Source organism: Mugil cephalus, chromosome 2 (assembly GCF_022458985.1).
Source record: "Mugil cephalus isolate CIBA_MC_2020 chromosome 2, CIBA_Mcephalus_1.1, whole genome shotgun sequence".
In the NCBI taxonomy this organism is placed as follows: Eukaryota; Metazoa; Chordata; class Actinopteri; order Mugiliformes; family Mugilidae; genus Mugil; species Mugil cephalus.
The window spans coordinates 22529828-22553314 of record NC_061771.1 but is presented as its reverse complement, the minus strand read 5'-3'; the positions used below and the strand labels follow the sequence as shown (position 1 = coordinate 22553314).

General features: G+C 43.0%; 1 protein-coding gene across 21 annotated transcripts in view; it reads left to right on the top strand.

The window, feature by feature from the left end:
* The window catches only part of ptprdb (protein tyrosine phosphatase receptor type Db), a 162839-nt gene that overhangs the window by 95494 nt on the left and 43858 nt on the right, over positions 1-23487 (top strand). For 9 of the 21 annotated variants that reach the window (XM_047577708.1, XM_047577699.1, XM_047577710.1 and 6 more), the window contains 5 exons: positions 6083-6228; positions 7977-8118; positions 17786-17974; positions 19153-19161; positions 22314-22331. In XM_047577708.1, the coding sequence (XP_047433664.1) occupies positions 6083-6228; positions 7977-8118; positions 17786-17974; positions 19153-19161; positions 22314-22331 (504 nt within the window). The remainder of the gene's footprint in view (positions 1-6082; positions 6229-7976; positions 8119-17785; positions 17975-19152; positions 19162-22313; positions 22332-23487) is intronic. The other 12 variants (XM_047577714.1, XM_047577704.1, XM_047577713.1 and 9 more) reach the window with 2 other exon arrangements.

Genomic DNA, 23487 nt, shown 5'->3' with positions numbered 1-23487 from the left:
TGCGTCCAAAACTGCAAAAATGTTCATATACACTGATCAGCAACGACATTATGACGAGCTTCCAAATATCGTCTAGGTCGCCTTTGTGCCTCTAAAACAGTTCAGACTCATCAGAGAATGGACATTGGCCTTCTGACGGTGTCCTGTGGTGTCTGGCAGCAGAAAGTTGTTAGTGGGTGCCTTTTAATTGAGAGGGGCCTCTGTGGATCATCCCGCAGACACTGGATCGGTTTGGGACCTAGTGAACTTGGTGACCAGGTCAACACAACATTTGTGCTGTTCTTCATGTTTTTTAATTGTTCCTAAACCGTTTTTTTTGTTCGTGTGTCTGTGTCAGGCTGCATCCTGCTGCCATCAAGGAGTGTCGTTGCTATGGGGTAGGGGTGTCTGGTCCGGTTCAAAAGTTTCCCAGCAGAACATCGAATTATCACAAGATAACCAGTGTAATTCGCCTCCCGGTGGTCATAATGATATGCCTGATCAGTGTAGTTCTCTATGTAATAGAAAGAATGTAGGACTTTCTTTATTTATCACCCTCTTTAAGCTTTACTTTAACAATAACGTGCATCTCTCCTGCTCATATCCATCTGTTCTGCCTTCCAAATATCATCTCCCCATTCTTGCATTTGTAAATTTTCTTAATTTTAATGCGCCGCATTTCTGTAAATTATAATCCCTGAAGGTTTCTGCTAGCATCTGTTCTCACAAACTCGATCTCCCTCGCTGCGTCCCTCTAGGTTAAGAAAGCATCTGCCAGCTACAGCGTGTCCCTGTTGTCTCCTACGCGGCGCCATTAGCTTCTTTCTGTGTGACTAGTTGTCTTTTCAAAGTGCAACTCCGGTGAACCGCTGTCACCTCATTACAGTTCATCAAATAACTGGTGTTGTAATTGTCACGCTTTGCAGGATTGAAACCGGAAAACAAACATTAATGTTGCCTTAAGGATGCCATCGCTCGATGCAAACCTAGCATTTATTTTGTGTGACTTTTTGGACATGTAGAGGACAAGTTGATCTTTCCCCCCCTGGAATTTTATCACACTTCTTCAGATGCGACTCGAAAGTGGTGCAGAGGGGGGGGGCTGATCGTGTAATCCCTGCCATCTGCTGTGTAGATCAGATCCCACTCTATACGCTGACCTTTATGTAGGCCATCCTGCCTCCACCCCATACACACAAGAGGGGGAAAGAGTGTCCAAGTCAATCTGAACGTCTCGTTGTGGACCGCTCAGTGGTTTGTCCTCGCTCGTGTTCTCGTGTCTTGGATGGAAGGCGCTGGGGGAGGCAGAGGAGGCTGCAAGGAATACCTGGCAACACCTGGCGACATGCGCCGTCATTTTTCATTTTGTGTCCGTAAAATAATAAACCTCCGGGAATCCCTTCAAAGAGTTCACGTTTAAGAGCCCCCACTTCCTGTCTCGGCCCAAATGTCAGTGCTTAATCTTACCGAGCAAAAAAACGTGATGGTCATGGCAGAAGACAGAGCAGTAAGGACACCCGGAGGGAGCAAAGAAGAAGAAGAAGAAGAGGAAGGATGGGAAAGGTGGAGTGATATGATGAAGGGGGAAACAATAAGGATGAGAGCTGGAAAAGAGAGGGAAGGGCGGAAATTATAGAGAAGAGGCATTTGCGAGTTGGAAGAAGTGTGCAGCATACGGCTGCGCCTCCTCCTCCTCCTCTTCCTCCTCCTCCTCCTCCTCACACAGAGCCCTCTCCATAAAGTCAGTCAATGTGACAGGAAGCCTTATGTAACACCCCAGAGATGGAGGGAGGAGATGGGGGAAGAGTAACAAGGAGGAGGATGAAAGAGGGAGCGGGGAAAGGAGCTGCGGAAGAGGAAGAAAGAATTCAGAATTAGAAGCGGGGAAAGAGACGTAAAGAGGTGAAAGAAAACCCGTAGACAGGTTTCCACGCAGGAGATGTATGACGGGAGTGATCGGGGCTCGAGAGATAAAGAGAAAGGATGGAAAGATTAAAAAAAAAAAAAGTAAATGAAGATCTACCGTGCCTTTTAGTATGGTTCTGCGGGCTTTACACTTTTCATTTGTTTTGTGGGGGAGAGATTAGCAAGAGGATTAAGAGAGAGATTCAGCCGCTCTTCATTCTTTCTCTTTCCATCTCCGCTCCTCCCAGCCTCGCTCAGACAGTCTCGCGGGTTTACATGCATCTCACACACGGTACAGTAGAATGGCATGCAAACTGAAATGATGCGCGTGCGATGACATAATTATTTTCATTGTCTATTAAACTAAAACAGGGAAATCAAAGCACAACGATCTAGCTGATAACACTGTCATCGAGAGATCGACCGATGTGGATTTTTTTAGGGCCGATACCGATTTTTCTTAGGGCCGATATTTGGAACCGATACTGCTTTTTCTCACTTAAAAATGACACGGTGATAACCTACTGCTCCAATCTAATTGTCAGTTGATTGACAACCTGCACTATTAGTTTGCTAGGGAGAGAGAAAAAAACATCAACTAGCAAACTCTAGTGTTGGTGCTGAGTGATACAGTAAATAGATCTTGGTCTGGTAACCGTTTTGAAAAAAATAACCAAAAGAAAAACTTTTTTTTCAACTCTCAAGTTAGGGGTGCTCCACACGTCTGTGAGAATAAGCACTGTCCAGCTTCCAGCTGCACGCACTCTGTTCGTGGGGGACTGGTAATAAATGGGCTGCATGGGCTGCAGCTTCTTGAGCGGCACAGACTGTCTGTGGATGCGCCTGTCTGTTAAAAAATAAAATAATATATATATATATATGTATCGGCGAACACACCCGCAGATACCGATACCAGTAAAAAAAATAAATCAGTGGATCTCTACTGTCATCTATGCATCTGCTATAACAGCTGACCACCTGACGCAAGCACTTAAATAATTCACCAAATGGCTTGAGTTTAATTTAACAGTGAATGTCAAAAAAAACTGTCTCCTTGTATATTTCCATCCACAATAAGCCCGTGAATGTGAATCTGTTTGAGGTGAAGATTAAAAATGAAATCATTACAGAAGTGAACAAGGTCAAACATTTGGGAATTATCCTAGATGAGAACTTAAAAAAATGAAAATGAACAAATAGAGTACATCTGCAAGAAGGTTAAACCAAACTTAAACTGTTTTCGACCCCACATGCAAAGCTGCACGACTCTGCATGCGGACTATGATTCTTTCCCATTTATCACATCATGGTCACAAGCTTCTCAAGTCATTCTTAGACCCGTAGTAGCAATATTTAAACAGGCAATGAAAAATTAATGTCAACATGTCAACAGTGTTACTATAATTTATTTATTACTAACTTTCAATTTCAATTTACGCAATTGTACATATAATATTTAGAAGAATCTTTCCGTAAAAATGCAGTCATTTTGATTTTAGACTTGAAAACAGTCAAAATGTGATCAATTATATTAAACTCAAAAAGTCCCACAGTTATATATTGACCCATATAGCACACATGCTAATCTCAACACCTTAATAACAAGTAAGTAAGTCATGTGATTTGGATTTAACACGCTTGAGAGGTGTGATGCCATGTGTTTGTAATTGGTAATTTAGCTTAAAGTGATTTCTCAGACACAGATACAGTTTATTTCCCATATAAAAATTGATGTATTGCCAAATATAAATATCTGTCATGATTATCTCAACTTAATAAAGAGAACTGACAATTGAACTGATTCAAAGTGTGGCTGAACACCTGGAAGTCGTGCTTTTGTCTGGAAGACCTTGGTGTCACCTCAAGAGTATAACTAACATCGTTTTTACCAACAAATTCCCCCAATCAATTCTCTCTTCCTGGGGCTCCACCGCTGCCGACAGCAGCGCGTGTGCGTCATCATTACCGTAATGGCAGCTTTTTTTTTTCCAGAAAGAGCAACTTCCAAGTGTTCAGCCACACTTTGAATTTTGTCCATCGGCGAGTTACGGTAATTCAAATACAGCAAGCTTTTTTTTTTTTTTATGCACAGTCAGTTGTTTGGGTCTTAACGGGTTAATTAAACTATATCCCATGGATATATCTTATATACTGACCCACATACACCCAAGCAAAGTGTGTGTCCCAATGTATTTGTGATGTCCATATCGAATAAAATAAACATAACATAACACAGCTGCCCGTGCACATGCAGGTGAGGTTCGTGTAAAGCCGAATACGTGAGGATGACAAAGAAAAGCCCACACATACACACACACAGACACACACACAGAGAGACACACACAGTTTTGTTGAGTTGCTGAGGGAGATCTGGCTGGGAGCCAGTGAGGTGTGGAGGTGATTGGGCAGCTTGAGGCTCTGCCTGTGTTTGCCAGTACATCTGGCTCATTCGCTCCCCATCTCACCCTCTGTGTCTCCCTCTCTCGTCTTCTCTCGCATCCACCTCCTGCTCATCTTCCTCTCTCCCTCCACTGCTCTCCATCTGTCTCTCTCACTCGTTCCTTTTATCTCACTTGCTCTTCTGTGCATTTCTCCCCGCTCGTTCAATGCTGGCACCCATCTCTCTCTCTCTCTCTATTTCCACCGTTCTCTGAAAAGCTTAGTTTTTCTCCCGTTCTCCCTCCCTCCTTTTAAACAGCAAAAAGCAATTTCTCTCCCTTTGTCGGGGCGGTTGGCGGTAAGCCCTTAAGTAGGGATTTTCTGGTTTGGCTGGAATGCCATTAGGCGAGCTGGTGGTGACGTGCCGTGACTGACGTGCCGAATCTTTTTGATGTCGTGATGTCACAATCCAGCGGAGGCTGTGGTTATGATATTGTTGGCGTCCCCCGGAACGAGGGGCTTTAGTGGTCATGTCAGGAGTAAGTCTTCATAAATCCTTTATGGCACAGAAATATTAAGCTTCTTTGGTGGTACGGGGACAGAGGGTAGAAACATGGTGGAACGTGCACTCACGTGTGCGGACGAAATGACACACACACAAATACAAAGCCGCCCGCATGCACGTCTGAACCAAAAGTTGTTTCTGTAGGTGAACACCTATTCTAAGACAGAGGACCCCCAAACTAATAACAAGATTAAGTAAGTAGGGACCCCCTTACCCACTATATGTTCTACATTAAGCTAAATAAATTTACATCATTTACGTCATTTTCTTATTTCAAACATGTGCAACAGTAGGGTGTAAATAACTGACAGATAAAGAAAATGATTGACAGATTCAGGTTTTAACTAACTTTAAACATAGCTAATGTAGCAGGGACAGTGAATCACCAAACCATGCGATGGCGCACATACTCCCACATTATTGAGGAGTCTGACCCTGAGGAGAAGCACACAACTCATCTAACTTTGGATGAACGGATGTTGATGGGAGCGAGCTACATTGTTAGCTTCTTTTCTGCTGCTATTGCAGCGCGCCTCTGGGATTTCACCTGGGCACTGAATAGGCTCTCGGCCAATTGCGGGGGAACCCGATGGAGTCGGCGTGTAATTGGCTCAGCAGCGATAGGGGCGGGGCCTACTGTGTACAGGAGGCTTTGATTGACAGGTCCTGTGTCGCTGAATGAGCTGACTGAAAGATAACGTCTTCTGCCTCCATTTATCCCTTCACTAAAATATGTTGCTTCCATGCTGTGTATGTGTATTAAATTATTAAATGTGTATTTAAAGCAATTTGTGAGGAAAAACATATAAAAAAATGTCTAATCAACCAAGGTTTTGCGGGGCCCTTGGGGGTAATGGACCCCCTGTTGAAGAGTTATGGTCTAAGAAGTGGACACGAAATAACTGGATAGTGAATGCCATGTTACGAACATGTTTCTGTCTTAGTCAACGGTCGTCAAACACAGCAGTTACTGTGGTATGAGTGGACGATTACAGCGGCATATTAAGTGATGTTCCAGTGCTGAAGGACATTCAGACACAATAATCCACGAAAGAACATGTGTGTGCGCGCGTGTGTGTGTGAATGGCTATTATTACAGTAGTAATGGAAGTGCAAATGCTTGTCATAAGGCGGTTGTGTTAACTGTCCAGCACAGCTCCTACCAGTTTACTAATGTTCATCTGCACACAGACAAACTATCACTGCCAGTGTGAGCCTGACCTTTGACCCTTTTAAATGCATCTCTCCACACAGCGCCCCCCAGATTCACAAGAACCCCAGAAGACCAAACAGGAGTCCAGGGGGGAGTGGCCTCCTTCGTGTGCCAGGCCTCAGGCGATCCCCAGCCCAAGATCGTCTGGAACAAGAAAGGCAAAAAAGTCAGCAACCAGAGATTTGAGGTACGAAGTGAACCTTCTGACAACTTCTTCTCATGCAAACTAAAGTGGGAACTGGCATCACCCAGAAGAGACACATTTGGCCCGGTGCTGGTGGTGGTGTTGGCAGTATAATGGCACAGGATGCTGCTGTTGTTAGTGAAGAGAGACAGTGTGTCACTTTTACACTTTGTTTCTTGTGTCGATTAAACAAACCAGATCTAAAATGTTCATTAGTTAACTTAAGAGCTGGTACATCATTTGTCTTTGGGCATAGCCAGGTTCAAGTACAGCCAACTGGGCACAGGCTTCATGTTTACAGGCGAATTTGAGAGTTTCCTCTGGTCTTTGAACTTCCAGGATCAACAGTGCTAACGGAACAACATCCTGTTCCTAATTTCCATGGATTCTCATGGCGAATATCACAAAGTGAATATGCACTTTCGCATTCATATTCAGCATAATGCCACAAAAAATAATGGTCCGATGGCCTGAAATAAACAATAAAAATATGTGATACCGTTCTAGCGTGGCAGCATTGTGCTTCTGTATATTTCCAAAATTTCAAACCAATTCCTCCAACCTTTCCAGCGCACAATGAAAATGTTGCCTTTTCGATTTGCTCTCATCTTTTGTCTAATATGATACTAAATGGAAAAACCAATGAGAAAATGAAAGCGCAAAAACATTTTTCGCATTTCTTCTGACTTGTTACACACCCAAATGTTCCACAAATAGATAAAAACATTTACTAATGCCAATAAGCTGTCATATGTTTACATTTCAGTCAGAGTCGTGGTATTGTACATAGTCAGACGGCTTGTCAAAATACAACATAAATATCATTTCTGTTATTAGAGATACACCCGTGCTTTTCCTTTGACAGCAAATCATAGTGCCTGCTGGGAGAAAGCTGACATTTAACTCAGTATTAAGAGTGGTGCTTTGATGTATGAGAGAATAGACACGTGGACAGTTTGCATATATAGTAGATCTAAACTCATACCTTTAAGAATTTAATCTGCCTTTGTTCATCTGTACTTCAAAGGTTATACAGGTATGTGAAACGTGATCTCCGCCAAGTCTTCCATATATCAGATGATGCCTCAGGCTGCACTATATGAGATTCTTATATGATCAGACTTATTAGTTTTCCTGGAGGCTCTAACCTTTGATTCCTGTCCCCACCTCACAAGTCACTCCTAGATGGATATGTTGAATCAGGCCAGCTGCTGCTGCTGCATCAGTGTCACTCTGAGCTCAGGGTGCTTTTCCACTTTAATAAGTCGAGCTTCCTCCCAGGTTTAAGTTCATCTCAGTGTCTTCCTGTTTGTGATTAAATCACTCGGGGAGATTTTTTTTTTTTTTTTTAATCCAGACTATATAAACTCGAGCTGTGTTTTTCTCCTTCCTGCCCTGTCGGTCAGACTTGTGCTGGGATTTATTTTTATTGGATTTCCGTCTGTGGAAGCCTTCCCAAAATTCAGAATCCAGATCAATTCCTACATGCTCATATTAAACTTATGCTCGGGCACGTCTGGTGTACAATCCAGTCGTTTGGAAAAATCCAAAGATATTACGGATGCAGAAAGGACAAGAGACATAGTCAAGGGAAATACTTTCTACCGCTTTTTTTTCTAATAATTATAATGTGTGTGTTACTCTTGGATTCAGTGTTCCTCCGTAATCACAATATAGCATAGTTTGTGGATGACTGCATGTCGAGTTTCAAAGCAAGAGAGACTGATCCATAACTTCTGTCATCCTAATAGGTAATAGAGTTTGACGACGGATCCGGCTCAGTCCTGAGGATCCAGCCGCTGAGGACCCCCAGAGACGAGGCAATTTATGAGTGTCACGCCTCCAACTCAGCAGGAGAGATTACTGCCTCCACCAGACTCAATGTGTTACGAGGTCAGTGCGCGAACGCATGTTCAACCTCTCTCTGTTTAGCTGTCTCACACTTTATTTAGCTCATGTTAATAGACCCCTTCACGGTTTGTAAACAATGTGACATTTTCTGAGGGGCGGGGCTTAACTGGAGGCCAAACATCTCAAACACTAAAGCCTGTAACCCAGAGTTAGCACATTTCAATGGACTGTTTTGGCACAAATGGTTGTTGAAAACATATTTTAGAGAATATGCTAATACACTCACTCCCCAAGACCGTAAGTGTTATTTTAAAAAGTTGACTCTGACTGATAGGACTATATTCATCGACCCCTATGGACGATTTGACCACATGAGAACACAGAGGGGACGAAGTCTGGTTTGTCTTTATCAAATGAAGCCTCTCCTACAAAGATATTACCAGAAGTAAGTGGAACAGCTGTGGAGGGTGGCATAGTAAAGGCAACTTCTGCTTGGACAACCCTAAAACACGTAACTAACATAGCGTTACCAGTTAGCAGTTGGCATTAGCATGAACATGTAACAAGAATCCCCTAAATAAGGATTAACTTAACGTAATTTCAGTCATGGTTTATTCTTACCCATAACGTTATCCAGGCTGAAACTGATGAACATTGTTCGCCTCTGGCTTCCCTCTGTTTTGCCTCCAGTTAACTTTGTGACATCAGAGCGACGTAGACCATGAAGGGGCCTATATACAGTTAACAAACAGTTTGTATGACACTAAATGACACAATACTGTAATAGTCATTAGTGCAATGCAATATGGCATCAATTACTAGCATATAAACAAATTATAAATTAGCCACAGCACATATATGAAATGCAAAGTATCATCATTATTTATTGATTGTGTTTGCTGATTAAATTATAATAATGTCATGAATCTTGTATTAATGGTTTACACAATAGGCATGAGTGCGTTATAGTTCAATACATTATTTAATCATTATAATAATGACTCTTTAAAAGCCTTTAGTCAAACATTTTCTGACAGTTAAACATTTTAACTTTGAATTAGATTCATCAAGAAAGGATTTCTAATTTTTACGTAATGATACTATTCAACATAAAAGGTAATTTGATCAATGTATAACTTATATAGAAATGTGTGCTTATACTATATATATATAAAAACAATAAAACATATATATAAAAGAAGTCGCCACCACAAAAAAAAGGTCACACTCTCTGATATTTCAATGGACCGCCTTTAGCTTTCTTTACAGCAGCATTCACTGTGGCACTGTTTCGATCCTGTCACAAGATTTATTTCCACCCAGTGTTGCATTCATTCTTCACCAAGATCTGGTATTGATGATGATGGGAAAGCCTGACCACTGTGCAAAGCCTCCTCCAGCACATCCCAAAGATTCTGAATGGGGTGTGAAAATGATGTCTCATGCTCCCTGAACCACTCTTTCACTATTTGAGCCCCATGACATTGTCGTCTTGGAATATGCCCGTGCCATCAGGGAAGAAAAGCTCTATTGATGTAATAACCTGGTTATTCAGTATATTCAGGTAGTCAGCTGACCTCGTTATTTGGTCATAATGTTGCTGAACCTAGACCTGCAGCAACCCCAATTCATAGCAGGCTGGTACAGTAGACACTAGGCATGATGGGGGCATCACTTCATCTGCCTCTCTTCTTACCCTGATGCCCCATCACCCTAGAACAGGGTAAATCTGGACTCATTAGAACACATGACCTTCTTCTGTTTCTCCAATGTGCAATCGTTATGCCTCATTTTTTTTTTTTTTTTTTTTTTTTCCGGTTAGTCTCACTGATTAGTGGTTTTCTTAAGGCTACACAGCTGTTCACTCCCAATCCCTTGAGTTCCCTTCACATTCACACTTTGACTATTAAACATAGCCTTGAGTTCTGCTGGTGTTTTTCTTCGATTTGGTTTCACCAAGCGTTTAAGGAAACTATCCTTCCAGTTTTTAGTAATGTGCTGGACAGTTCTTAGCCCAACTTTAGTAGTTTCTGCTTCAGTCTCCTTAGACGTTTTCTCTGCTTGATGCAGCCAATGATCTGATCCTTCTCAAACAGACCAACATCTTTTCCACGACAACGGAATGTGTTTTTCGACATGGTTTTTTAACAAATGAGAAGCTACTCATTGCATCAGTTGGGGTTAAATAGCTTGTTGACAGCTGAACGATAATCGGCCATGAAGTAATTATTAGTTAAATCCAGGTGGCGACGTTTTTTTGGCCGGGCTAGTGTATTATTATATCCTGCCAGTAATGCAAATACATAGTGTGTTGAGTATGATTTGGACTCAACGTAACTGGAAATGGCGGTGTATTATTTTCTCCAGGATGTTGCCAACACTCATTTAATGGTTTTTAGTTTTATTCGTCTACATGCACAGAACCAACCTGCTCAAAACTTGCAAATGCACAGGAAATTGGTGTTGTCCTACGCTGCTCTTTGTGAGTACTTGTTTAATTGGGTCTTATTTACGAAGACACGTAACCTTTGCAGCGTCCACATATTCAATGGACGTTGGACTGTTCAAAAAAAGCAACAATACAATATAGGATTCGGATAAATTCTTCTTCATTTGCTGCATGTGTGCAGTATATGAATTTTGAAAAAAATAACAAAAGTAAAAGAGCCTTCATATGCCCTACAATAACACTCTATGGTAGACAGTTTGAATTTCCAAGTATTCCAATGAGTGCCACATCATCCAGTACCACAATGCACGCACATCAAATGTTAATATTGTTCTGTCGCTTTCCTCCTTCCATCCTTGAAACTTAGTAACCGTTTGCGCGGAAGGAAATCGGAGACTTGAGGGATGTTTCTTCAAATGTGAGGATTTATATGTGAGCGTAAGCCTGGATCCACCTGCGGTGAATGGCTTAGCGTTAGCAAGAGTCCATTAATGCAGATAGCCATGTTAGTTTTAGTGGAGTCCATTAGGAGAACATTATGTACCGGTAGTCTCAAGCTCAAGAGTGTCTTAGTGAGTGAAGTTGCTCAAGTGTAGATAATCACATCGCCTGCTTTTACAGTACATGCTCATGGGGAAACATTGTGCAGCCTATTGTTCTGCCGTCTCGTATATTTCCTTCCTGTCTCTCCAAGCTGTAATAGCAGCTCCTCCTCAAGTCTCTTGATTTTCCATCTTGTCCGTGGTTTTTGTCTTTTCTTTCCAAAGCCCTCTTACTTTTTATTTCCTTCTTTGCCTCTTCTCTGATTTTCTACTCTTCCCAGCGTCTCTTTCGTCCTCCCAGTCTCTCCACATGCTCTTAGGTCGGCTACACAGCAACCTCTAAATTATTCACATCGGACCACTCTTTGCATCGTCTGCGCTGTTCCGTTCCGCTCCATCCACCCAGAATTTTTCTTGTCTTTGTACGCGTCTTCATGTGTGTATTTGTCTATGTACGTGTGTGCGGCTGCTGCATGTGCTGTTTTTTTTTTTGGCGTCTATTTTTGATTTCTCTCCTGACGGACGCTCCAATACGCTCATCCCCGGTCTTTTACTTTAAAGGGAGCGTAACCACTTAAGGACATACCCACTGTCAATACACACACAAACGTACATCCTCAATCTAAGACGGTCAGCTTTTATGTAGTGATTAGCCTCTTTCTGTTCCTCTGAGGAGTCATTGTGTTGCGGGTGAATAAGAAGCCGCCTGGGAGCAGCTAATAGTCCCTGATAGACTGTCAGTCCAAATGTCAGGTACAAAACACACACACACAACGGTGTTGCACCCACACAAACGCGCAGTCAGACCCACAGCGTTGTCAGTCATGACCCCCCCCCCCCTTCTCGGCTCTCTAAAGACACAGCTCGAGTGACTGACTGACTGTCTTGACAGGAGGGATCCGGTGTTAAGGTCAGCCGGCTTAATTACTGAGAATTAGAGCCCGGCTAATTGAAATCTTGGCTTCCAGTAAAATGACTGTGATTGGCAATGGCTGAAATAATAATGAAGCTGAGAGAACAATTATATGCTTTGGTATAAACTGTGCAGTCACATGCTCTGTAATTCATGGCTCAAGAAAGTCAAGTTGTAAGAATGGATGAATGTGCGAGTCCAAAAAAAAAAAAAAATTCATTACTTGAATCTGTATCTGTAAGGACATCTCACATTTTGTCATCGAGGGCTTTGTCTGCCAACAATAAGGCTTGATTTAAAAAAAGAATTATCCATGACAAGGCCACAGGGAAGTCTGATTTCATGGCACTTTTCGATCTTATTTTTCTATCTCATTCACACACACGCACGCACACACACACACACACACACAATGGAAGGAGTTCTGCGTGTTGACCAAGGACAGTGTAACGCGTGAACAACAGCAGGCTGAGATCAAACCCAAGATAGAGCAGTAAAATGTTGAAAAAAGCCCAATTTAGTTTGAGCTAGAAGGTACGTCTCTAACCTGTGGGGGAGAAACATATGAATGTTCAACTTTGTCGCCCGTTTTTAACAAATAATAAATAAATTCCACTATGGCCAATACAAATGTAGTTCTATGAATCTAAGATGCATGAAAGTGAGGTGGGTCACGTGTAGGCTAAAATTGTTCTCAAGTAAGAGCAACGTCAAAATAATATAACTTGAGTGGAAGTAAATCCGAAAAATGACTCAAACAAAAATAGGTGAAGAGGGTTAAAAGATAAAAGAAAAGAAAATAATAAAACTTAAAATAAATAAATAAAATAGTATAGGCAAATAATTTGCATATGAATAAATGTACAAGAAATGGAGACACACACACAGACACACACATATATATATATATATATGTGTGATCTACATGGGAATAATTAGAAGTAATAAGGTGCAAAATATGCACTAGCATTATTAACATGGTGTTATTGTGCAGCCGGATTGACAGTAGTGTGGATGATGCTCTATAGCATTCAGTGTGGAGCTGAATCAGTCTGTTGGAAAATGAGCTCGGCTGCTCCTCTATACTCCGGTGGAAGTGGGTGTGACGGATCGTCCATGATGGAGAGCAGTTTGTCCAGTGTCCTCCTGCCCCTTCACTGACACAAAACTCTCCACTTCTCTGCCGTCCACGCGACCAGCCTTTCGGATCAATTTGTCAAACTGACTTATGTCCTTTTCGCTGGTACTTCTCCCCCCACAAACCACAGCAAACACCAGACTGGTAGACAGTCTCCAGCAGCCTGCTGCATACACTGAAAGACCTGCACGTCCTCGGGAAGTAGTAGTGTCTACTCGGGAGCTTCTTCTTCCAGTCTGCGGTTCACATGGACTCTCAGCTACTTGTAGTGGTCCACTTCTTCTACCCCCAGACCCTGGATGGTGATGGGCTCCACTGGTGTCCTCTTCCTCTTCCAGACCAGACAGACAATAATATAAAATAATGTGCAAATTCTGGTATTTCCAAAAAATGTGTAAAAAGAAAAGAAAATTGCAAAAATAACAAATTAGGGCACAAGAAGCACAAATTTCCAAATCCCACTTTCATGGCCGAAGGTTTTCATCCTCTCCAGCCCTGGAGACAGTTGCCTCTGCCTTTTTTTCATGTGTTTTGTTTCCCCGTCTGCTATGTGTGAAGTCGGTGCTGCTAAGTTGTCACGGTTTGTGTGTGGTCATGTGACTGCACGGCTACGTCTGATTGGTGAAACACAAGTCATGTGGTAGGTCCGCTAGTGCCAAACCTCTTGCAAAAACAAACTATATCTAAAACGTAGAATAAATGGTATAAAAAAAGAAAAGGAACAAGTCGTGCAGCCCAACGTAGCAGAGTAAGAGTAAAGTTTACAAATTCACTCAAGTAAATGTAGAAAGTGTGGTAAAATGTAACTTCATTACCCACCTCTTTATATAAGTTCCTGTTCCGCCCTGTCCTCATACACAGTATATAGAAGGTTTAATTAGTACTGGCTCTTATTAGTGCAGTGGGTTTGAGATTAGATGCCTTTTATAGCACAAAACAGCTGAATAATGCAGACAGGCATTAATTGTATTATAATCCTTCTCCTGCCCCCCCAGTCAGTCACGAATGACAGAAACGGGTTCATTTGCAGGTGCACACATTACACTTGGGGTTTGGGATGCAGCAGCCAGCTCATTCTCCGGTTCCCATGATTCAGAGAGCAGACTCCGCTTGCAGCCTTCCAGATTTACACATGACGAACCCATCCAGCTGCGTGTGTGGATTTCATTCCGGGATCCCGCATAAAGAGGACAGTGTTCGCGCAGCGGTTCCCATGATTGCGAGGCCGCGCTTTTCTGCGAGCTGTGAAATTATCTGGATCGCTCACAGTGGAAACGGGGCGGTGGGAGCGCGTCCAAACGAAACAGTGCGATGTGTGGAGGGCTGTGTCAACAAGGGAGTGTAGGGTTACGCATCTGTCCTGCCCTGAAGGGAGGGGGGAGGAGAGGAGGGGAGGGAGGGGGCGCTTAGCTGTTACTGTACAGCACCGACGTCCCACAAACACACGCATGCATGCACCCGCACTCGCATTCATGCAGGAACAGCACACTTTGGTGTTGCTTGCACCTGTCCCCGTGATGGATGGCGGGACGCCGGTGCGTGCACTAATACCACAAAAAATCTTCCACTTACATCAGGGCAACTTGTCATAAATCTACATTTTAAAAATAGTTCCGGATGAGTGTATATCGTGCATGCAGCCTGTGTGTGCATGTGTGTGTGCTAACAGCAGACTGCAACTTTTTTTTTGTTTGTTTGTTTTTTTTCTTGCACGTGCCGAGCGGTTGCCCAAAAAAAAAAAAAAAAAGGAGGGGGGCGCAGAGGAATGCATGATGTCAGGGACTAGCTGTCTAACCGTGCATCCTCAGCGCTCAGTGCTGCGTCCCACCCCAGGTAGATGAAATGGAATGCATTATCCCAGCCTACAAGGGGCTGGCTTTGAAGTAAGCGTTTGCATAATGAAAGCGGAGAGAATCAGGATTGTTATGCCGTATAGGTCCCTTGCGCTGTGTCTCTCTCCATCTCTCCCTTTCTATTCTTTTCTTTTTCCCTCTGTTTTGCCTTCCATCACTCTTTATGTATCGCGCTCCATTGTTGTTATCAGTTTTCGTCTGCCCCCCCTCTCCCTCCTTCATCAGCCGCCCATACAGACGCGCACGTGCAACACAAAACACCTTCTCCTTTTGTTCCCTTAGGTTTATTATGACCATGTTTCCATTTGTCGGGCCGCTGTGATTGATTGAAACCGGAGCTGTTAAAAGGCCACACACGTGCTCGCGGAAGCCGGCGTCTCACGACCCATCGGCTACGGTTCGATGGGCTGGTACCAGAATTAGCATCTCCTTGGCGAGGTTCAGCGCTAGGATTTCCCGTTAATGAGGCTCTGCGTGGTGGAGAGGGATAAAGTCACAAGGGATTCTGGGTAAAAAAAAAGAAAAAGGGGAGTGGGGGGGTGGATTAAAATAGACTGCCTTCTAAATCAAATATGTTGCAGACACATGCAGGAGCACATGTTTATCTGATGTATTTCCTCTCTGTCTGTGTTTATCGTTCACTTTATCATGGATGACTCTTAAATCTCACAGTTTTAAAGTTTTAGTTGTTTTTTTTCTTTTTGTGATTTGCTCTGCACCTATTTGATTCCCAGCGTGGATTCAGTATCACTTCAGTTTGCCTGAGTTCAGTCGTCTTTGATCCCCCGTGCCTCCTCAAAGCATTGTCCCCCTCCCTTTTCTTAAATCTCCCACTTCAGTTGAATGAAGTTGGCCCCTTTGCCTTTGATTTCCTGTAAGACGGCGGAATGACTCTCCGTGTTTGATTTAATTGCCTCCGATGTCTATGAATTCGCATTTGATTTGCCGTCCCAGAAGAGCTCAAGTCCCACTGGATCCGTCTTTATTGAGCTTGCCTATTTGATTTTATGCGAAGAGGGGGGTGCTGGTGAACTTCCAAAGAGGATTCCGTGTAATAGAAATAACCACAAAAAGTGTAGCTCTGCTGCTACAGATTCCCAGCTGAACAGTATTTGATTTTCAAGTGATTCGTGTTTGAAGAGCACTTGCCTAAAGCTTCAGTAAGTTTGTCAGGTGGAGTGAGGTGTTAACCCGTATTCTGTGTAACCTCACTACTGGAGTCTTGCCTCTGGTCTCATTGATGAAAACATATATTGCCTTTAAAATAAACGGGACCCAAATTTGACTTTTGCATTCGGCCAGCCTGTTTCCATTATTACCCTCTGACACTGGAGTAGTAACTGAAGCTGCGTGGTGTCAGTTCGGTCGAGAAAGCCACGTCTCTTCAGGTTTCATGCATCATGTTATCGTGTATTGAATGCTGTGTAAGGGCCTCTGCCACACACAGGCACACAGACTCAGGTTAATCTGAAATAGTAGTTAGAATTATGGTGGAAATACACATGTTGGTCTCTTAATGCGGAGACTGGCACCATCGTGTCACCAGGTGGTTAGAGCAGCTTAGCATAAGAAAATAAAACCACTATGACTAGAGATCAACCAATATGGACTTTTTAGGTCTGATACTGACACTGTTTTTTTTCTTTTACATCAGCATTGGCCAATGGCCGATACCTGCTGCCATTATTTCTGAGATGATTTTTGGAGCCTCCCCTGCTTTTTCTCCATTTACATGATACAAATGACACAACGGTAACAAATGTTATAAGTCTCAGTTTGACCAAAAACATAAATATTTATTGAACTGAAAGAATTTTAGGGTCAGAGCAAATAAAAATAAATAGAACATAACCAAAAGAAAAACTTTTTTTTTTTCAACTCAATGTAATGGCCAATGTATGGGCTGCACGGCCCTGCAGCATCTCCAGCAGCACAGGGTTACCTGTGGATGTGCCTGTCTGTAAATGTTGCCGGCAAAAAAATATATATATATATATATATATATATGTACTGATACTAATAAAGAACGGAAATATCAGCCCGATGTTTGGCATTCATGTGGATGTTAACTTAGACATGAAGCACCTACCTAGACCAGACCAGGCACCCCCACACCATAGAAACGACACTCCTTGATGGCAGCAGCCATCTCCAGCAGGATGCAGCCTGACCTAGATCCCAAACTGATCGAGTATCTGTGGGATGATCCACAGAGGCCCCTCCCCTCAACCCATAGGACCAAAAGACCTCCCACTAACGACATTCTGTTGCCAGACACCAAAGGACACCCTCAGAAGACCCATGTCCATTTTCTGAACAGTGTTGTGGAGGTATAAGGCAGGCCTAGGCAATATTAGAAAGGTGGTCATAATGTTGTGACTGATTGGTGTATATGAACATAAAGCGTAAGCTTTCAAAGGACCTTCTTGAAACGAAGAAGAAAAAAGTACATGAAGTCCAAACTGAAAGCAAAATCTGCTGAATAAATCGTGCTAATGAACAGCTGCTCTGTAATTAGTGGTATTTATGCGTACTCGACAAAACCCACTGAAAGAAGACACAATGCCCGAACGCTGGCAAATCCAGCATCGCTAAATCTTGCATGAAAAATTACCGCAATATCCTCTTTGTGGAACAGTGTCAAAAAGTCATCCCGTTTTAAATCCACTCGGATGAAAACATTTGAAACAGGTGGCGTGGGTGGGTGACGCAGCCGGGGCTGTGGGAAAGAGGTTTTAAACCCGCAGCTCTGTCCTGCCATGTTGGAAGATTTCATTTTTTTAAATTTATTTTTTATCATTTGATCTTTTCCAGAGGACCAGCTGCCCCCGGGTTTTCCCACCATTGACATGGGCCCCCAGCTGAAAGTGGTGGAGCGTTCTCGGACGGCCACCATGCTCTGTGCCGCCAGCGGCAACCCTGACCCAGAAATTACCTGGTTCAAGGATTTCCTGCCGGTCAACACATCCAATAACAATGGACGCATCAAGCAGCTTCGCTCAGGTAACCAGCGCTTTCATCCCTGCATTTTTTTTCCCCCCGTCTTACCTTGTATCCCAGCTTTTATTTCCTCCTTAGGGTTTTTTGCTTTTATCCCCCCGTCTCAATATCCCTCTTATCCTCCCTTCGTCTCTCCCCTCAAACCATTTTTTATTTTCTAATCCTACAGAGTTACTATTACTCCTGCCCTCGTTCACCCCCTGTTTTTCTTATTGCTCCTCCTGCCGTGGTTAGTGGCTGTATTTTTCAGCTGCCTCTCTCTGCTGCTCCTGCTGCTGCTGCTGCCGCCACTGCTATGCTGAGTTGTATGACTTCCAACCCTTCTAAAAATCTTCAAGGCCTCTTAAAGTGATCTCCCACTTTTCTCCAAACTCTCTGAGGACTTCCCGTGCGAACCACCATCGCGAGCGGTTCAATATTTTTATTTAAAAAAAAAAAAAAAAAAACGGCTTCCAACGAGCATCACAGTAACCTCTCCACGTCCCTCGTCTGAAATCTGGCGAACGTCTCAGTGACAAAAAAAAAAATTGAAAGTGAAAACCAGAGGATGGTGGTTTGTACTGAAGGAATTGCCTCTCTAATGTAGCTCACTGCTGTGACTAAAGAATCAAATAACTTTATTTTTTTTTTCCATTTTTCTCTCTTGGAAAGCGTTCACGTGATAATTTGACGAAAAAGACAAAACACGCCAGCGATAAATTGTGAGCCGCCCAAGCGCCAAGCAGTTGTATTTGATAGCCACAGTAGTGTGTAAAAAAATCCCACCATGCATAACAAAGCCCCCCCCTCCTCCCACCTCAGTCCTCTTCCTGCTTCCAGACACCAACTCTGGATCCCGAAACCTTTTCTTGTGACTGGACCCCCTAAACTTTGGCTTCTTTATGGATATCAACTGATTTGTTTCTATCCTTGTTATTTTTGAATTTATTATTTTTGCTGTTGTTTGTTTTTGTATTATCTGGCTCTTCCCTCAGTGCACTGCTCAGGATCCCATTTAAAATGCTATTTTACAAATTCAAAAAAAAAAAAGTACTATATAATACAGTTGCAAATATTTAGTGTGTTTCTGATTACAAAATACGTCTGTTTCTAATAAATCAACTCCTCTGTCTAACCAATGGTCCGATTGTAATGCTGTGTCTATGCTGTTTCTTTTCTCTCTGTATCTTTTTTAACCACAGAGTCCTTTGGTAAGTGCTTCTGTTCCGAGGCCCACACCCTCACTGTCCACTCTTCTAATATACTATTCACTAATGTTGCTACTGTTGCTGCTACTGCTCACCTTTACAAATACTGCGGCGTTAATAAAATGCATGGCATGCATTTTACTAACAGTCACACATTTAACGTAGAGAGCAGAAGATGCACACACAACGCACACCGCAGAAATGCACACATTTGACGCCGCAGGCACCCACTCTGCGTTTTTGGCTAGGTTAAAGCTACACGCTATACGAACAGGATGCATACGCACACACACACACACACACATCACGTCACCCTGTAGCTGGCCTCACCCTCACCTGTGCACCTGCAGCCTTTCCACACCCGCAGAATTTACGACTTTCTCCTCACACTCGCCTACTTTTTCCACTCCTTCACTTATTCAATTATTCTTTCCCTCACTCACCCACTCTGTCATTCACTCACCCACTTAACTCTCTTCGCTCCGGCTGTATAGAGTTACCCAGTCAATAAGCCATCAGCCATCAGCTCCAGATAGCTGTTAGGAGTCAGAGTCAGGAAATCGATGGTGACCAGGTTTCAGGCTCACAGACGTTGACCGTTACAGTGCGCCATGCACACACCAGACCTGGTCGCTACAGTGAAGAGGCAGGGGTCTGGTCGTGGACAGATTTTGACATCAGTGTGCTTAGCAAGAAAAAAAAATCCACTCTTTAGTACTTTACTAGTACTGCTGTATAAATGTTTGACTTTACTATATTAAGAGTGCAAAGAGTCAGACCTTAAGCCAGAGGTCTTCAAGGTTTTTCAGGCCAACGACCCCCCAATCTACTATGATGCATATTTAGAAATGTAATTCCAAACATGTGCAACAGTAAGGTGGCCATAAACATACATACGTTTACCTTTAAACACAGTTAAATGTAGTAGGGACAGTGAATCACCACACACTTTGGCCTCAGTCGGCTGATGGGAGCGAGCTGCACTGTTGGCTTCTCTTCTGCAGCGTGGATTTCACTTGGGGACTGTAATACGCGGCCTCGTGATTAGATCAGCAGCGATAGGGGCGGGGCTTACCGTGTACAGGTGGCTTAGATTGGCTCAGCTCCGTGTGAAACTGTGTTTGCTGTTGAGACAGCTCTTGTATTGCTGAATGACTGCTGACTGAAAGATAACCTTGATTTATCCCTTCACTATATGTGTTCTATATGAATCTCGGCCTAGTGCTATTTATAAAGCAATCCCTCATCCCTTTACTAAAATATGTGGGGTTCATGTTAAAGTGTATTTAAAGAAATTAAAATTTCTGGAGGAAATTCAAAAATATACAAAAAATGTCCAATCAACCAATGATTTTGCGACCCCACTGTAGTACGCCCCCTGTTGAAGACCTGTGCCTTAGGCTGTAGTCAAACAATTAGTGATAAATGGAATTTTCTGGTTCCACTGTTTTAAAGTGAGGCTTTCCAGCTATTGATGTTTTCTATGTTGCTGGACAAACTGAGCAGTGGTTTCAGCCCGTTAAATATACCAGCCCCATCCATACGTCTTCAGCTGACAGTAATCGAAAGCGATGTTGACACCAATTTAAGTATTTGGATTTGAGCTGAAAAAAAAAAAAAAAGTTGAGCCTCAGCTTTTATTTCATACACCCTGTCATACGAAATGCAGTAGTTGCGGAGAAACATTAAAATTCTCTTTGTCGGGGCCATCTTGAGAGAGACTTTAATGTCTTTAACAATAGACTTCTCACAGTTTGAATTTTGAAGCTCGCTTTAAGTTCACCGGCAGCCCGCGGCTCTTTGATCTCGAGGGGCTGAAAACGTCCGCTTGACATTTACTGGCCACGTTTTAGACGCTTTAGCCGAACATATCTCTGCTGTCAGGCCCAGTTGGAGCCAAGATGAAAGCGCCGCTGTGACATGACGGGCCACCGTATTTGGGCTGGAGCAACAAGCGGCGTGGTCATTTTCTGCCCCTCGGCGCGGCTTTGTAACAGAGGATATGGGGGATTCGTTTAAGTGCGACAGCACAAAACGAGCTGCTGGTGTCGTGGTGGAAAAAATGTGCCTCGTTGCGGGGAGCGTGGTTGTCAGCGAGAGCAAACAAACTGCTCTGCAAAAGGGTAGCGCATAATTACGGTACTTAGCGCAGCTCAGATTTGTGCAGGCACATCAATTTGTAACAGTTTGATTCTTTTATTATTGTTAATAAACAGTTAAATAAGCCAAGTAAAAGAAAAGAAAACCCACGCCATCTGCCTTCGGCTGCAGATTCCATGTGTTGGGTGTCCGGTACGTGCTGTTCTGCATCGTTTAGACAATTATAGGATTTCCTGGAGAAGCCTCCTGCCATTTTTTTTTTTGAGCTGTTGTCATCGCACATCGCTGTAATTGGCGCAGCTGTTTCAGAGCGGTGAGCCCCACGTTGCGACCGGCTTAGAGCGAATTTATTAGCATGCTTCGTTTTATTTGTCTCCTCAGGCAGCGTTTTGGCACTTGCACCTACTATAACCTTAAACATTAAAGGTGGACGTGCGCTATTAAAGTAGGGTTCATGTTGCCTGGCGATGAGGTAGGTTTAAAAAGCAGTACTGGAGGGTGGATTTTTTTTTTCTTTTTTTCTCAGAGTAGAAATGCATTTATAAAATGTATGTGCACAACATTCAAGTAGCGGTTTTCGATCTGGTTTCAGTCCTTGTCGAGAACTAGAACAGCGTCGGGCCGTTTAATGAACTCTCAGAGACCCAGATGAGCTCAGTGCAGACACTTCCCCACTCCTACAGCCACATCTGCCCCCGCTGCAAGTCAATGAAGTCAAATCAATAACCCATCTGATTATAGCCCCGTCACTATCTGTCACTCTATCTAGGATCTGCTTTTTTTTTCTCTTCTCAGGCTTATTCTGTCTTTATTTACTCTGCCTTTTTTCTTCTCTACCTCTTCTTCCTCTCACTCTCTTAAGGATCTATATTTTGAGCCTTCTCTCTAATTTGATTCCTTTCCAAGTTACCCCCCTCCCCTCCAAACTCCAAACCCCCCACCCCCCCTCCCAAAGTCCCCCCCCTCCCCTTCCCCGATTCCCTTCTCCTCCTGTGGTACTAACATTTTCTTCTTCTTCTCCTTCTTCTAATCTCGTGCATTCATTGCCCACTCAGGTGGCACGCCCATACGAGGTAAGACTACTGGGGAGGACCAACATGACACAGTGGCCTGATTCCTTTTCAACCCCTGGTTCCTACTTTGTGTGGCAGATCTGAAAAAAGCAGTCCTCAGTGGGTTAATCAATGTTTTTCGGGGTTTTATTTTCCAAAAGACTCGTTCCAGCTGCTTCAGATCTGCAGTAGGTGCAAGAGGAGGAATTGGAGTTGAGCAAGCAATTCATTATACGATCACCTCCCCTCTTCGCATCTGTCATCCTCTCTTCATCCTTTTTATTTGCCCCATCATCTCAGTCCCGGCATTCACTCTGTAACACAAAAATCCACCGCTTCCATGATGTGATCTCACTTTAGTATCCATCAGTCTAACACCGTTTAACTCTTTCCATCTACTTTGTTTCCAATCTAAAGCATGATGTGTTTAAAACTTGGGTTTATTTCTTTTGTTGCTCAGTTTGAGGTGACAGGGTATACTCACGTTTATTTTTTTAATTTTTATTATTATTATTATTTTTTGTGTGACCTGATTTCCTTTTTCTTTTTTTTTTCTTCTTTTTTTTTGGGTCTTGACATAAGCTTGACCCAGCCTCTCCTTCTACCTTGTCTATATTTGCCCAATCAAACGTCCCCGTTTTGTTTTCCCTCCCAGCTGTTATTCGCTCAGCCTGAAACGTCCAGATGGCGAAGACTCAGATACACACTTGCAAACGTTATTGTGCACTCACACACACACACACACACAAATCTGCACACACTCTCGCATTCCTTCATGGTTATTTCACCATTGCTTTCTCTTTCTCTCTCATTACCGATAAAAAGCCCCAAACAACCACTTTTTTGATAAAGTTTTTATGGGCGCTTTTTTGCCTTTCCCACGCCATCTTTAAAGAACCTCTGGTTGACATTTTTTTGACCGTTTTTCTATTTTCAGGGAACGAGAAAGCGTCGGCCCCTCCCCCAAGGCTTTGCGTATGTCGTTCCTATTTTTTTTTTTTTTTTTTTTTTTTAATAATAAATCTGTTGGCCATGATGGAGGTCGGTTGAATCCTTTACCTCCTTACTGGGTGTGTTTAAAATTGACATCACACTCCTGATCCCACTGGTGGATCTGAAAGGGTTGGGGATATCTTAACTGCGTCTCAATTTGCAGCAAAGATTTCTTTTTTTTTTT